The sequence below is a fragment of the Dipodomys merriami genome, unplaced genomic scaffold, assembly GCF_024711535.1.
Source record: "Dipodomys merriami isolate MVZ:Mamm:240054 unplaced genomic scaffold, mDipMer1.0.p SCAF_63, whole genome shotgun sequence".
In the NCBI taxonomy this organism is placed as follows: Eukaryota; Metazoa; Chordata; class Mammalia; order Rodentia; family Heteromyidae; genus Dipodomys; species Dipodomys merriami.
In genome coordinates, this window is record NW_027206213.1 from 5,382,163 (window position 1) to 5,396,307 (window position 14,145).

At 36.4% G+C, this 14,145-nt stretch overlaps 1 protein-coding gene across 6 annotated transcripts in view; it reads left to right on the top strand.

Moving 5' to 3' along the window:
- The window catches only part of Peli1 (pellino E3 ubiquitin protein ligase 1), a 50,148-nt gene extending 36,882 nt beyond the window's left edge, over positions 1 to 13,266 (top strand). For all 6 annotated transcript variants that reach the window (XM_070004532.1, XM_070004537.1, XM_070004535.1 and 3 more), the window contains exons 3-7: positions 4,136 to 4,265; positions 7,143 to 7,244; positions 10,120 to 10,317; positions 10,408 to 10,596; positions 11,832 to 13,266. In XM_070004532.1, coding sequence (XP_069860633.1) covers positions 4,136 to 4,265; positions 7,143 to 7,244; positions 10,120 to 10,317; positions 10,408 to 10,596; positions 11,832 to 12,398 — 1,186 coding nt within the window. In that variant the 3' untranslated portion in view covers positions 12,399 to 13,266. The remainder of the gene's footprint in view (positions 1 to 4,135; positions 4,266 to 7,142; positions 7,245 to 10,119; positions 10,318 to 10,407; positions 10,597 to 11,831) is intronic.
- Positions 13,267 to 14,145: the final 879 nt, after the last annotated feature.

Sequence of the window (14,145 nt, forward strand, 5' to 3'; positions counted from 1 at the left end):
AGGTATTTCTATTATTTCTAGTCAAAAAAAGGTATGTAGGCATATAAAAACAGTAGGATGATGGAGAAGCCTAGGACTTAGCTACTTGCTTGCACAGTATTCTCATTCATTTAATTCCTAGAAAAATAGGCTGTAGATTGAAGACTAGATGACTCTAGTATTTCAGTTTAGTCAGTCCAAACATGTTGTAACTGTCAAAATGGAAGCAGTCTGAACTGGAGATCCTAGAAGCTAAAATTGCGAAATATCCTTTCCATCTGTTGTTTCTCTGATTATGTATAAAAAACAACTGTAGAGATTGCAGTAAGTTTGAGAATTAGATGAATGCTGTTTAAGTGAGAATCTGTTGTTTCAGAAGATAAGAGAGAAATAATTACTGAGCTTGACTGAAAGCAGAATATCCTAGATTCTGGTGCTTATTCCAGCATAGCTAACTGTATGGTCTTGGGCAAGTCCACCATATAGACTGTACAGTGACAATTAAACAAGATCATCTGAGGCCTTTTTTCTTTCTTTTTCTTTTCTTTTTTTAATTTTTAAGTAATTGTCCAAAGGGGTTTCAATTTAACATGTCATTTTATGAGTATAGTATATCTTGACCAGTGTTACCCCTTCCATCATTCTGCCCCATCTGTCACAAGCCTAACAAAAAAAGTTCTCTGATTCCATTTTCTAAGACCTTTTGAAAACGCGTTTTTTTTTAAAAATCTCAAAAACCAAATTTATAGCTGGGTGCCAGTGGCTCATGCCTATAATTGTAGTTACTCAGTGTAAAAGTTGCTACCACACGGTTCAGGCAGAAGAGAGTTTATTTGGGAGAGCTAAACTACCAGGCTGGACTCGAGCAGGTTGTACAGTAGCATCTGGAATGTAGCAGGTAGCAAGTAGCAGCTTAACTAATGGTGGAGAGAGATTATAATATAGGAAAAGGTGGGGCCTCAGCAGATGTGGAAGTGATCTCAGAGCCTGGGACCCTTTTGCTGATGCCCAGTCAGGTGATTGACAGGTGGTTAACAGTTACAGGTAGTTACAGGTTTGGGGACTTCAGCATTGTATTTGGGTTGGGGGGAGGAAGGTGGTGTCTCCTAGGCAGACATAAAAGGGGCTGAGTTTTGAGGATTGTCCTTGGAAGCCAGCCTGGGTAGGAAAGTTTGTGAGACTCTTGACTCATTAACCACCAAAAAGCCAGGAGTGGAGCTGTGGCTCAAGCAGTTTAGTGCTAGCCTTTAGGGACAGCAGTTCAAGCCCAGGAGACAGACAGACACACACACACACACACACACACACACACACACACACACACACACACACACACACACACACACACACACACACACACACACACACACACACACACACACACACACACACACACACACACACACACACACACACACACACACACACACACACCTCCCAACAAAAAAAAACACCCTTAAATATCATAAACTTGGGCATGGTGGTGTACAATTGTAAACCAAGCTACTTAGGAGGCAGTTCGATACCAGGCCTGGAAGAAAGTTAACAAGACTGGGTGTGATGGCTATATAATCTGGGCTCTAATCCTAGCTAGGCAGGAGATAAGAGTAGAATGGGATAAATATGAGTGTGGAAGTTAGAGTCTGATCCCAGACAATAATGCAAGACCCCAACTAAAAACAAACATAGCAAAAGAAAGGTTTAGGAGTATGACTCAAGTGCAAGGTCCTGAGTTCAAACTCTGGTACCACCCAAAAAAAATCAAAGTATTTAGTAATTGCAATATTATAACTTCAGGTCATATCGCTGTTAATAGTATTAATGACAAACAGCTTTTTTAACTACCAGAATTAAAAAACAACTATGCTGATGAGTTAATTTTTTTAGCAAAGATTTGATCTAGGCAGTGTTGGCTCACTCCTATAATCCTAGCTACTTAAGAGGCTGAGACCTGGAAAAATCAATTTGAAGCCAGACCAGGCAGAAAAACCTAAAGATTCTCCCAACTAACCTGTAAAAGCCAGGCTGGAGGTATAGACTCAAGGAATTCAAGGATTTTGAAGAACCGGATAGTTTTAAACTATCTCATTTAGCCTAAAGATTTCCCAGTTAATCCTTAGCAGTAGTAATTAACTATATATCTGATATTTAATGACCTAAAATGCAATAAGTCTAAGAGTAAAACCAGATATAGTTATCTATTTCCTGCTATTGCTTGGACAAGAGGATTGAATTTAGGAACTTAAGAGCACAGATCCAGAAAAAGAATGAGTCAGAGACTTTTAGAAGACAGTAGCCAAGGGTCTGTAAGAAGCTCACCATAAGGCTGATGGCCACACATAGTACAGAATAGCAAAATTAAGGTATAAATGAAGGGGGGCTCTATTTGCCCTTGGAACAAGACTAACAAGATTAGCAAGAGCTTTCGCCTTGTAATGTTTTGTTTTATATTGGGTTAGTATAATTTCTATATATAGCAATCATTGAGTAAACTCTTTTCATCTTTAAAACATGATTCATTCTTGTAAGCTATTTGCAGGCCATTTTCAATTGCTTTTTCTTCCAACCTCAAATCCATCCCTAATCCCTGCTTCATTCCTGCTCAGATGGACCCACTACATAGGAGAATCAAAAACTTTGTCAGGGACAGGGAGCGATGAGTAGTTATTATTAAATTACTCTTTATGCCTCAGTGAAAAAGTAAAAAATGACCCAAAAAAACCCTTGAAATTATTTTCTAGTTTTGCCAGTGTCATGTTTGTGGCATTCCGAAATAATTCCTCTGAAAATAATTCCTTTTTCCTAACTTGTAAAAACGTGAATGGTTGGGCTGGGAATGTGGCTTGAAGCCTTGGGTTCAATTCCTCAGTACCACATAAACAGAAAAAGCTGGAAGTGGTGCTATAACTCAAGTGGCAGAGTGCTAGCCTTGAGCAAAGGAAGCTCAGGGACAGTGCCCAGACCCTGAATTCTCAGGACTGGCCAAAAAAAAAAAAAAGAAAAAGAAAATGTGGACAGTGATGCCAATTCGGCAGTTTTTACAAGGCAAGATTAAGTGAAATGCTGTATTTGAATACAACTCAGTAGTGCTTGGTGTATAGTACTTGTCTGGGTTTGTTTTTAACTTTTCCTGTGTTGTTTCAGTCCTTGTTAGAGAGAGAGAGAGAGAGAAATCATGGAGAAATTACCATAAAACATACTTTCAGGGCTGGGAAGGTGGCTCAGTGGTAGAGCGCTTGTCTTGCATGCTTGAGGCCCTGGGTTCGATTCCTCAGCACCACATAAGCAAAAAGAAAAAAGCCGGAAGTGGCGCTGTGGCTCAAGTGGTAGAGCGCTAGCCTTGATCTGAAGAGCTGAGGGACAGCGCCCAGGCCCAGAATTCAGGCCCATGACCAACCAAAAAAAAGAAGAATCGTGTGTGTGTGTGTGTGTGTGTGTGTGTGTGTGTGTGTGTGTGTGTGTGTGTGTGTGTGTGTGTGTGTGTGTGTGTGTGTGTGTGTGTGTGTGTGTGTGTGTGTGTGTGTGTGTGTGTGTGTGTGTGTGTGTGTGTGTGTGTGTGTACGCACGTGTGCACACGCACCAGTTTCAGGGCTTGAAATCAGAGCCTGGATACTGTCCCTGAGGGTTTGTTTGTTGGTTTGTTTGTTTGTTTTGTCTAAGGCTAGCATTCTACCACTTGAACCACAGCTCCACTTTCTTTTTTTCCTTTTTCTTTTTCTTTTTTGGTAGTTAATTGGAGATTAAAAATCTCATTGACTTTCCTGCCATGGTTGGAAGAACCATGATCCTAGATCTCAGCTTCTTACAGGTGTGAGCTGGGGTACCTGGCTGGAGATTCTACTTTAAACAATACATCCACTACATTTAGAGGTCATATTAACACACACAAGAACATTCACCCTAAAAAAAAAAAAAGTCAGATATGCCTTAGTCAGTGCTTCAATAAAGAAATACAAAAGGTACTTCTATCATAATAAGGAAGAATCTCATTTTGTTTCACACTAAAACAATTGGTCTAGGGGTCATCAATTGCTAATGGTTAATATGTGCTAATAGATAATTAACTGAGAATTGATTCTACAAAGTAAAACATTTATTTTATACTTGTGTGATTCTTAAAAGAAATCACCTAAACATTTTTTTCTTCTCCCATCAGGTATAATGGGTCTCTCCCAAATGGCGATAGAGGAAGAAGGAAAAGTAGATTTGCTTTGTTTAAAAGACCTAAGGCAAATGGGGTGAAGCCCAGCACTGTGCATATTGCATGTACTCCTCAGGCCGCAAAGGTAAAAAATAAAAATAAAAAATTTTTAAACTAAATAAGTAACAGAAACTGAAAGATTTTTATGTGTTTATATTTGCTAGCATTTCCCTCACATTTCTAATTGAGAACGTTCTTTTTGTTTGGATTGGAGCAGAAACTTTGGAAACAGTATATTTCAGGCTGTAGTGTGGGAAGGGAACTGAACTTAAAAATGACAAATTAGAATCAGTGGATAGAAATTAGAAGGAACCATTACCATGTCCTGTTAAGAGAGGTAGAGGTAGGGCCAAGGCTTACTTTGTTACAGCCATCCACCCTACTTTACCATAAGGGCCTCCCCTTGAAGGTGGAATGTGGCTTATAATATGTAACATTTAGGTTTTAGAAGCCATTCAGATGAAGTCATTTCTTCACTGAAGGTTTTTAATTGATGTTTCTGTGGATGCACTTGTTTTTATTTATTTATTTGTGTTTTGTAACTTTGAGAGTTTCTACCACTCACTGCACTTGTATGAAGTAGGCCTCATCATTACATTGAATCAAAGCAATGGAAGCAAATAGCCATATCCACAGTGTAGCCCCATCCCCTCCAAATACCACCCCCCCACACACACACACACTTCTAGTCTCTTTGCCTTTCTTTGCCAAAATTTCTGGAAATTTGCCCATCATTTCAGGGTACTTGTACTTTCCTAGAATGATAAACAAGAAGAGGGAATTTCAGATCTTTATCTGTCCTCTAAATTATATGATCAGCCAAATTTGATACTATAGATGAGCAAATTTTAAAAACTAGAATTCTTTGACTTCTGAAGTATAGCTATATAGCCCTGAGATGTGCCATTAGTATTGCAGTATCTGGAGTATGTCTTTGTACATTTAATAAATGAGACTGTAAAGCTGACATATGCTGCCCTGTTTTAAATAATAGTCCAGTATTCAAAATTAATAGGATTTTCAGCCTTGTTTCATATATATAGTTTGGGGTGCAAAATAGAGGCCTCAAGCCTTGACAAGTCTTCCTTTGTTACTATTTGGGAATTTTTTTAAGATTTTTCATCTTGCTCCTTTGCAATAAGGGATAACGTAGTAGAAGTAAATAGCTTATTCATCTCAATTGGAGGAGCTTCTTAAATATTTCCTCACAAGAGTGCCCTTGGCATTTTGGGTGTTCCAGTCCTTCATTGTGCAGGACATTCCACATAACATGAGACATTTAATATTTTTCTCCCACCCACTAAGTACCTTTTGAGCCCTCACATCACATTCCCATATTTTCAAATGCCCTTAAATAGCAAATATACCTCTGGTTTTGAACTACTATCAGGGAAAAATATTTAACCTTATTTGTAAAATACTCTGTTTTTTAAACTTTTATGTATTTAGTTAGTAGAGCTAGTCCTGGGGCTGATAGGCATTGTCCCTGAAACTTTTTTACTCTAGGTTAGCATTCTACTACCTGAGCTATAGCTCCATTCCAGCGTTTATTTTTGGTATTTAATTGGAGATCAGAGTCTCATGGGCTTTCCTGCCTGGGCTGGCTTTGAACCATGATCCTCAGATCTCAGCCTCCTACAGGTGTGAGCCACCAGCACCCAGCTCTAAAATTCTATTTTATATCCATCTTCCCATTTTTTTATACTTTTTAGTCCTTTATGGAATCATTATCTCGCCTTTTTTCATCTTTATTAGGCAGTAAGAACCTTAGGAATCAGAGATGAACAAAAGTAATTTTTTTTAATTTTTAAATGAATATATCAGTGAGATCATGTTAAAAAAAATTCTGCCTGTCATCTGGATTAAAGGATTCAAAAATTCAAAATAGCAATTAATTTGAAAATTTGCTTTATTAATGTTAAGTGTCAAGTATCAATTTTTAAATCTGTGTAATAATGATATATAGTGCTGTTGAATATATTAATACATAAACCTCTAGAGAAAGGAAAATAGGGAGAGCCATATGGGCAGATACAGGTATGTCTATAAAGTGTGATTTCCTTAAAAGAAACAAGTGAGAAGCAAAAGGGGCATTGATAAGCTTTGACAAAACCAGCTAGTTAGTATAGTACTGCAAATATTTGTTTATTATCTTTGGGTTTGAAAATTAATTTTCTTATTCTGAAAGGTATTACTTTAAAGCTTTTATCTACCACCAATTAGCTAAAAACTTAAACTAGACAAAAACTTTTATAAAGCCAAACTTCTAATTTGAAACTTTTTTTCTTTAGCTTCTTTGCTTTGTGTAATCACTCTTTGTGTCTATTTTCCTTTTACACAATCTGTTTCCACTTCCTTTGTACATGACTAGGTTTTTTCCCCTCTGATATTATCTTCAACACATTTACATAGAAAATGCTTGAAAACAAAACTGAAAATTTCTTTTTAGAAATGTTTTTAGTTTGGAATAGGTCAAAAGTACAAATAAAAGCATTATATCCATTTCTATGAATTTTTCTGTATGTAGCCCAGTGTATGGCAGATTTGTCATCTATATCACATAATGGTTAGAGAAACAACTATTTCTGAGTATTGCTACCACTTTATAATTATTTAGGTAACGTGAAAAATAAGATTCCTATTTAGAAATAAGATTTTTGTATTTCTGTATCAGAGGGGGTACTGAGTATTGATTTCTTTCTCCATGGCATTTGATTTTGATCACTTGATAAAAAATACTTATAAGGTGACACAAACTTTTATGTCATTTTGATTTTTTTTTACATTACGTCTTATTCTATAACTGCCTCAAAGTATTCTGTATACCCAGCCCCTAGAAAACACCAGCCTCTAATGTTTATAGTGTGTCTTATGTATGACAGATATTTTTACCTTCTTTTGTGAAAAGATTTTCTACTAAACATTGACTACATAATTTTACTATTAACCTTTTTATTTACAGGCAATAAGCAACAAGGATCAGCATAGTATATCATATACTTTGTCTCGGGCCCAGACAGTTGTGGTTGAATACACTCATGACAGCAACACAGATATGTTTCAGGTATTATAATATGAATTTTGAAAAAAAAAGTTAATCTGTTTTCATAATCCTCATACTTTCTGTAAGTTATCTTGTTTTCTTAATCTTTCAAATTTGCAAGTGGCAAATTTGAAATTTTTCTAGTAAAATGTTTATATTTAGCTTTTTATGTTTTGCTAAATAGACTTAGCTATGTAGTTGTCTTTAAAAATGCATTTTTATTATGGGAAACTTCAAAAACCACCAAAGGAAGGGAATCTAGGATAGTACAAAACGTTTCTCTTCACCTGGCTTCAATTATCAACATGGTCGATCTTGTTCTATTTGTTCTGTCTGCATTGCTAGGTGCTCAACTGCTCCTGACCCTGTTAGTCCTCATGTCATTCATCTTTTCACTGTTAATCTCTGAAAGATAAGACCATTCTTAAAAACAGAACAAAATAAAGCACTATAAAATCATTTCAATTAAAACTTGTCAGTGACTTTAGCTGTGCTCAGATTAAGGATACCATATCGTAATCTTGCAAAACTATTGTTTTCTAAACCTTATATATAAAAGTCACTGTGGCATGTTAAGATATGGACTCTGCTGCTGCACGCCTCAGTGTCCTTTAAGGATAACAGAATCTCCATCAGGACAGTTAAGATTAAATGAGTTTGTGTGTGAAAAATGCTCAGATTTGTCCCAGTTACCTATTAAAAACTCTTAGGAAATGTTAGTATGAATATTCAGAAAAAGAAACCAGAAGTATTCTGTGTACATTTACAACTTTTTTGCAAGGGAGGGACATGGAGAATATTACCTCACCTTCTCTACACTACAAAAACTACAAACAAATTCTAAAAATGTTTTTCAGCACATACTTTACAAAAAAGAGTTCCTGCCGGGCGCCAGTGGGTGCCGGTGGCTCACGCCTGTAATCCTAGCTACTCAGGAGGTTGAGATCTGAGGATTGCGGTTCAAAGCCAGCCCGTGCAGGAAAGTCTGTGAGACTCTTATTTCCAATAAACCACTCGAAAACCGGAAGTGGGAGCTGTGGCTCAAGCGGTAGAGCGCTGCCTTGAGCTAAAGAGCTGAGGGACAGCGCCCAAGCCCAGAGTTCAAGCCCCATGACCGACAAAAAAAAAAAAAAAAAAAAAAAGAGTTCCTCATTTTTTTTTTTTACAGGGCTATTGCTTATGTTTTTATAAACTAATAGATTATAAAAGAATTAGGCCCAAGGTTTAAGTAAAATTTGTGGTTTTTCTCCCTTAATATTAGGTCACTTAAACATAAGCTAGAACATAAACTGCCTGATAATGTTGCTCTTACAATTATTGTTCTAGTTAATTTACCATTTTTCTCTAGTTTTAATATTAAGTAAAGTTGAAAGACCTTTCTAAATTAATTTTAATTTTAATTAATAGCAAAAGTACTTCTTTGGACTTGTTTTTCTCAGCCCTTTTAAATGAGATGTCGAATTTTTTGAATAGTGTCTCCACAGCTGATATTACAATGAGTGTGTGTTTGTCTTCTTGCTTTTACTAAATCTAAATACATAATGAAGATAAAGGTTGCATCTCACCAAAAACCTAACTAAAAGAATTAGAATGTTCTCCCACATTTTATTTTACCAACAAGCAACTAAGTTGAACTCTAAAAAAAAAGCCATCTCTAAGAACATCTTTTTTTTGTTTTAATAATTTCAGTTTCAAAGGCCTGTGTAATCTGGTGCCTGAGTGCAAGCAGTTACTTTTTAAAAATTATCTTTGGGAAAGCATGGAGAATATGAGCCCCTAATCATACCATTTGGTAGGCTAAGGCAGTACTCACTGATTGGTTCCCTATCTAGGAAAAAGCAAAGGCATCATCTTTGTAGAGTCTGAGTCAATTCCCAAACTGAAAGTAACTTAATTACTGTTTAGTACACCTGAAGGTGTTAATTCTCTGATAACCTCACCCATCCAGAACTCTTACTTGAAACCTGTCTCACAAAAATATGAGCTAGAAGAAAGAAAAAAGTTCTAAGTATTATAAAGAGGGAAAAAAACTACACAAATGTCATTAGATAGCACAGTATGATTCATGTTAAGTTTCTTTAATGCTAATTCTCTAATTGGCTTTAGAAGTACAGATCATTTCACATCACTCTCATCCAACCCCATATGATTCCTTAAGAGCCTGTACAAACATTTTAGTTTATATCTCTTAATAGTTATAAATGGGCTCAGGAAGATGTTTCAGGAAGACCTCTAGGTGTACAAAATAAATGCCACAGAATCCACACATTAAAATGCCTTTTCTATGCTTCCTCAAGAATTCTTAGGCCTAGAACCTTTTGAAACTATTCTTTGAAGTTAGTTGATTATTTGATTTCTCAACTCATACCAGAATTAAAGGCTTGTTACTAGATTCAAATAGAGAAATCTGTGAAGTGCACATTAGACCTCAATGCAACCCCTTAAGACCAGTATTTGTGTATATCTTTCACTGCAATTAAAGACATTGCATTTCATTCAGCTTTATATAAATGGCATTGAGTATAACGTTTACTCATTGTAAATACTTTTTGTGGAACAATCCAGGTAGAATTATAAATGGTAGTTATATTTACACCTGAAAGGGTTACTTTATAGCCATCTAGAAATCTCAACTATCCTGAATTTTTTATTCCCTAAGGGTTTCATGAATTCTGTCAGAATTTCCCAGTTCATTCTATGCACAAAATGACTAGTACATCAGAAACTCTGATAGATTAGTTTTCAAGGGTATAGATGTCCCTAAAGTTAAGTATGATACATATGAGCTTTAGAAATTTCAGAGGCTTAATGTTCTTATCTCATTATGCCTTTCTTGATTGGATTTTAGCACTGTGTTGTTTGAATAGGTTTATATATATATTTCTTTTTTCTTTAGATTGGTCGGTCGACTGAAAGCCCTATTGATTTCGTAGTAACCGACACAGTTCCTGGAAGTCAAAGTAATTCTGATACACAGTCAGTTCAGAGCACTATATCAAGATTTGCCTGTAGAATCATATGTGAACGGAATCCTCCATATACAGCACGGATTTATGCTGCAGGATTTGATTCATCAAAAAATATCTTTCTTGGGGTAAAAAACTTTGTTCCTAAACAATGTATTCTTTCATCAGCTTCTGTTTCCAAGTTATACCTAAATGGCAGTACATTATTCTCTTGATAGGAGAAAGCTGCCAAGTGGAAGACATCTGATGGGCAGATGGATGGCTTGACCACTAATGGTGTTCTTGTGATGCATCCACGCAATGGGTTCACCGAAGACTCCAAGCCTGGAATATGGAGAGAAATATCAGTGTGTGGAAATGTATTTAGCCTGCGTGAAACCCGGTCAGCTCAGCAGAGAGGAAAAATGGTAACTATTGAAGTGTAGCTCTTTTTTTAACTATAGTGAACATGTGAGATAAATTGGACTAACTGCATTATTATTATATATATGCTTTGGGGGGTTAGGGGAGGAGCTCCTAGGGCTTGAACTCAGGGTCTGGGCAATGTCCCTGAACATTTTTGCCCAAGACTAGTGCTTTACCACTGGAGCTCCTTTCCCAGTGCTTTCTATGGTTAATTGGAGATAAGGTCTCTTGGACTTTCCTCCTTGTAGGTAGGTTCACAGGCATGAACCACTGGCACCCAGCATATCATTATATGTATATTTTTAAAACAAACAACAAAATAAAGCCTCTTAAATATATCACCAACAAAGGGAACTAAGCCTGAGCTTGATTATCAGATACTGAGAAATACTATATTAGAAGACCATAATAGCTTTTGTTTTTGTTTTTTGTCGGTTGGTGTCAGTGGGCTTGAACTCTGGGCTTGGGTGCTGTGCTCTTCAGCTCAAGGCAAGCGCTCTACCGCTTGAGCCACAGTGCTACTTCCTGTTCTCTAGTGGTTTATTGGAGATAAGAGTCTCACAGACTTTTCTGCCCGGGCTGGCTTTGAACTTCGATCTTCAGATCTCAGCCTCCTGAGTATAGCTAGGATTACAGGCGTGAGCCACTGGTGCACGGCCATGAGTACATTTCTTGTCAAGCATTGTTGCCTTCTTCTTTGTATTATTTTTGTTTTTCTGAAACTAGATATAGCTTTGTAGCCCAAGCAGCCCTCAAACTTAGGATCTTCCTGTCTATCTCTCACATCTGTACTTTTGCTTGGGCTGGCCACAAACAGTGATCATCCTGAGCTTCACCTCCTTAATAGTTAGAATTACAAACATAAGCCAGTACTCTAAGCTCTTAATATTTCAATTAGGAAAAGTCTGTAATAAACATTTTTGTCACATTATGTTCATATATTTAAAAGCGTAAGCTTTTCTAGATTTAACCACATTTTTACCTTTCTGTTTATTTTTGTTTAAAATTAAAAACTAGTTTATAATTTGGTTAGTGTTTAAGTCACAAGTTGTCTTTAGGCTAAAATAGAGACATGTTGGTGTTGAGTATTTTATCTTTGATTTTCAAACTTTTCCTGATGGCTTTTAGTTTCTTGACTTCTTAGTAATCATAGGAAATCTAGGAGCTGTTTATGAGAAATCCCCAAAACCCATGTAAACTCCAAACCAATGTGTCTTTTGATTCTCGTCTCTTCCAGGTGGAAATTGAAACCAATCAGTTACAAGATGGCTCACTTATTGATCTCTGTGGTGCAACACTGCTGTGGCGTACTGCAGAAGGCCTTTCCCACACCCCAACTGTGAAGCATTTAGAAGCTTTAAGACAGGAAATCAATGCAGCAAGACCTCAGTGCCCTGTAGGGTTCAACACACTAGCCTTTCCTAGTATGAAGAGGAAAGATGTTGTAGATGAAAAACAACCATGGGTCTATCTAAACTGCGGCCATGTACATGGCTATCATAACTGGGGAAACAAAGAAGAACGTGATGGAAAAGATCGTGAATGTCCTATGTGTAGGTCTGTTGGTCCCTATGTCCCTCTGTGGCTTGGATGTGAAGCTGGATTTTATGTGGACGCCGGCCCTCCAACCCATGCGTTTAGCCCCTGTGGGCATGTGTGTTCAGAAAAGACAACGGCCTATTGGTCCCAGATCCCACTTCCTCATGGTACTCACACTTTTCATGCAGCCTGTCCCTTTTGTGCACATCAGTTGGCTGGTGAACAAGGCTACATCAGACTTATTTTCCAAGGACCTCTAGACTAACAGTTGTCCTCCAGGACTACATTATAAATTTATAAGCTAAGTGAGTTGGGTTTTTCAACCTGTTGTCCACATCAGTTTCTCTGCTCTGGTCATTTGCATTAAGATGAAGAATTTTTTAAACATTTATAATAAATAGTAGCAATTTCTGAGCAAAAATCTGGGAAACTCAAGCAAAGGGATTTTTGAAAGTACCAGACTTCTGAATTCTGAGTTTTGAAAATATATTTTGAGGAAAAAAGACATAGTCTAATTTGATGCCTTCATTTTAGTGTTTTGAATCACCCATCCTCAGTGTTGAGAAATTGTTTTGTATAACTGAGGGTACTGTTGGTTCAAACTATGTTAGTTTACAGTTTGTTGCAAACATTGTAAAATATAGCAACATGTATATTAACTTTTTTCTATTTATCTTTATGATAGAAAGTATATTAGAATGTTCTTGGTAGAGTAGCATGGTAATGATGGTGTCACACTCAGTGTGAATGGTAGTGTAGTGAGCACATAGCTCAAGGATTTGCAAAGCTAAGGACAAGAGAGCCTCTCTCCTCACCCTGTTAAATATGGAATTTGGTGAATTAAAATACTTTGTAATACCGAATTCATATTAATTACCATTGTCTAAGAGGTATTTGTTTTTAACCACAATGAAGTTAATCAGGAAGATTTTTTTCCTTAATGTTTCTCTCAAGTGTAGTACTATAACAAAAACTTAATGCTAAAAACATTTTATATACTCCTTTGAATATGCAATCTAATCTAGATTATCTATTTTTCTCCCATGATGACTAATCTGTTTTTAGTATCAGCAACATTTGGCAAGTTTATTTTTTGGATATAAACTATGGTTCTCATCTGTTCACTGTTTCTAGAAAAAAAAAAAACACCATTTCTATGGTAAAAAAGCATCAAATAAGAAAAGATAGTGAATATTTGTTTTTAGAAACAGAAATGCTTAGTTAATTCTATATTTGGCTTTATCCAGGCATTAGAAAATATAGAGACATAAAGGGTTGGATGACAATAGAGCCATCCTTCCCCCCATTAAAGCAGACCAGCCTTAACTGTGGAATTGAATCCTAAGGAAAGTTGCTGCGGTATGATTTAAATGAGTGCTTAGTGCTTGGTTGTCAGATGAGCATCAGTGACAGCAAAGGGAAGGAACAAACTTGCAAGGTCTGTTTATTCTTGAACCCCAGGATATCCTTTGCTTTCAGAAGCAAGAAAATGTTTCTGTTCCTCTCCAACCTTTTTTAAAATGCTCCACAAGAAGAGACAGTTGCACTACATCAAACCCTTTCGATACTTGTAGAAATCAGTACACTTTTAGATTAGACAAATCATTTTTAGTTTTAGTCTTTTGATTTCCTTTAGTTTGAAAAACTGTATCATACTTAATTGACTATAGCAAAATTTTGTATGGTAGCATAACTTTATTCTATTACATCACTTTTTTTCTTTCTTTAAAAAAAATTGTTGCTTAGAAGCCATGAACTATTTTATTTTACTGTGTCAAAATTCCTTGTTTGAAAAAAATGATCATTTGGGTTCACTCAGGAAATGCATGTCAGGAAACTTGTATTATAAGTTTATTAGTTGTGATGTATCAGTAACTGCTGTTACCCCTTTTCAAAGAAATATAATTGATTTTGAAGTTTTTTAGATTGTCACATGATTTGTGACTAATGCAAGGAAATTAAGTCCTGTGTTGTGTTTGTTCTAGTCATTTCTATTCAGGCTATATATTGTA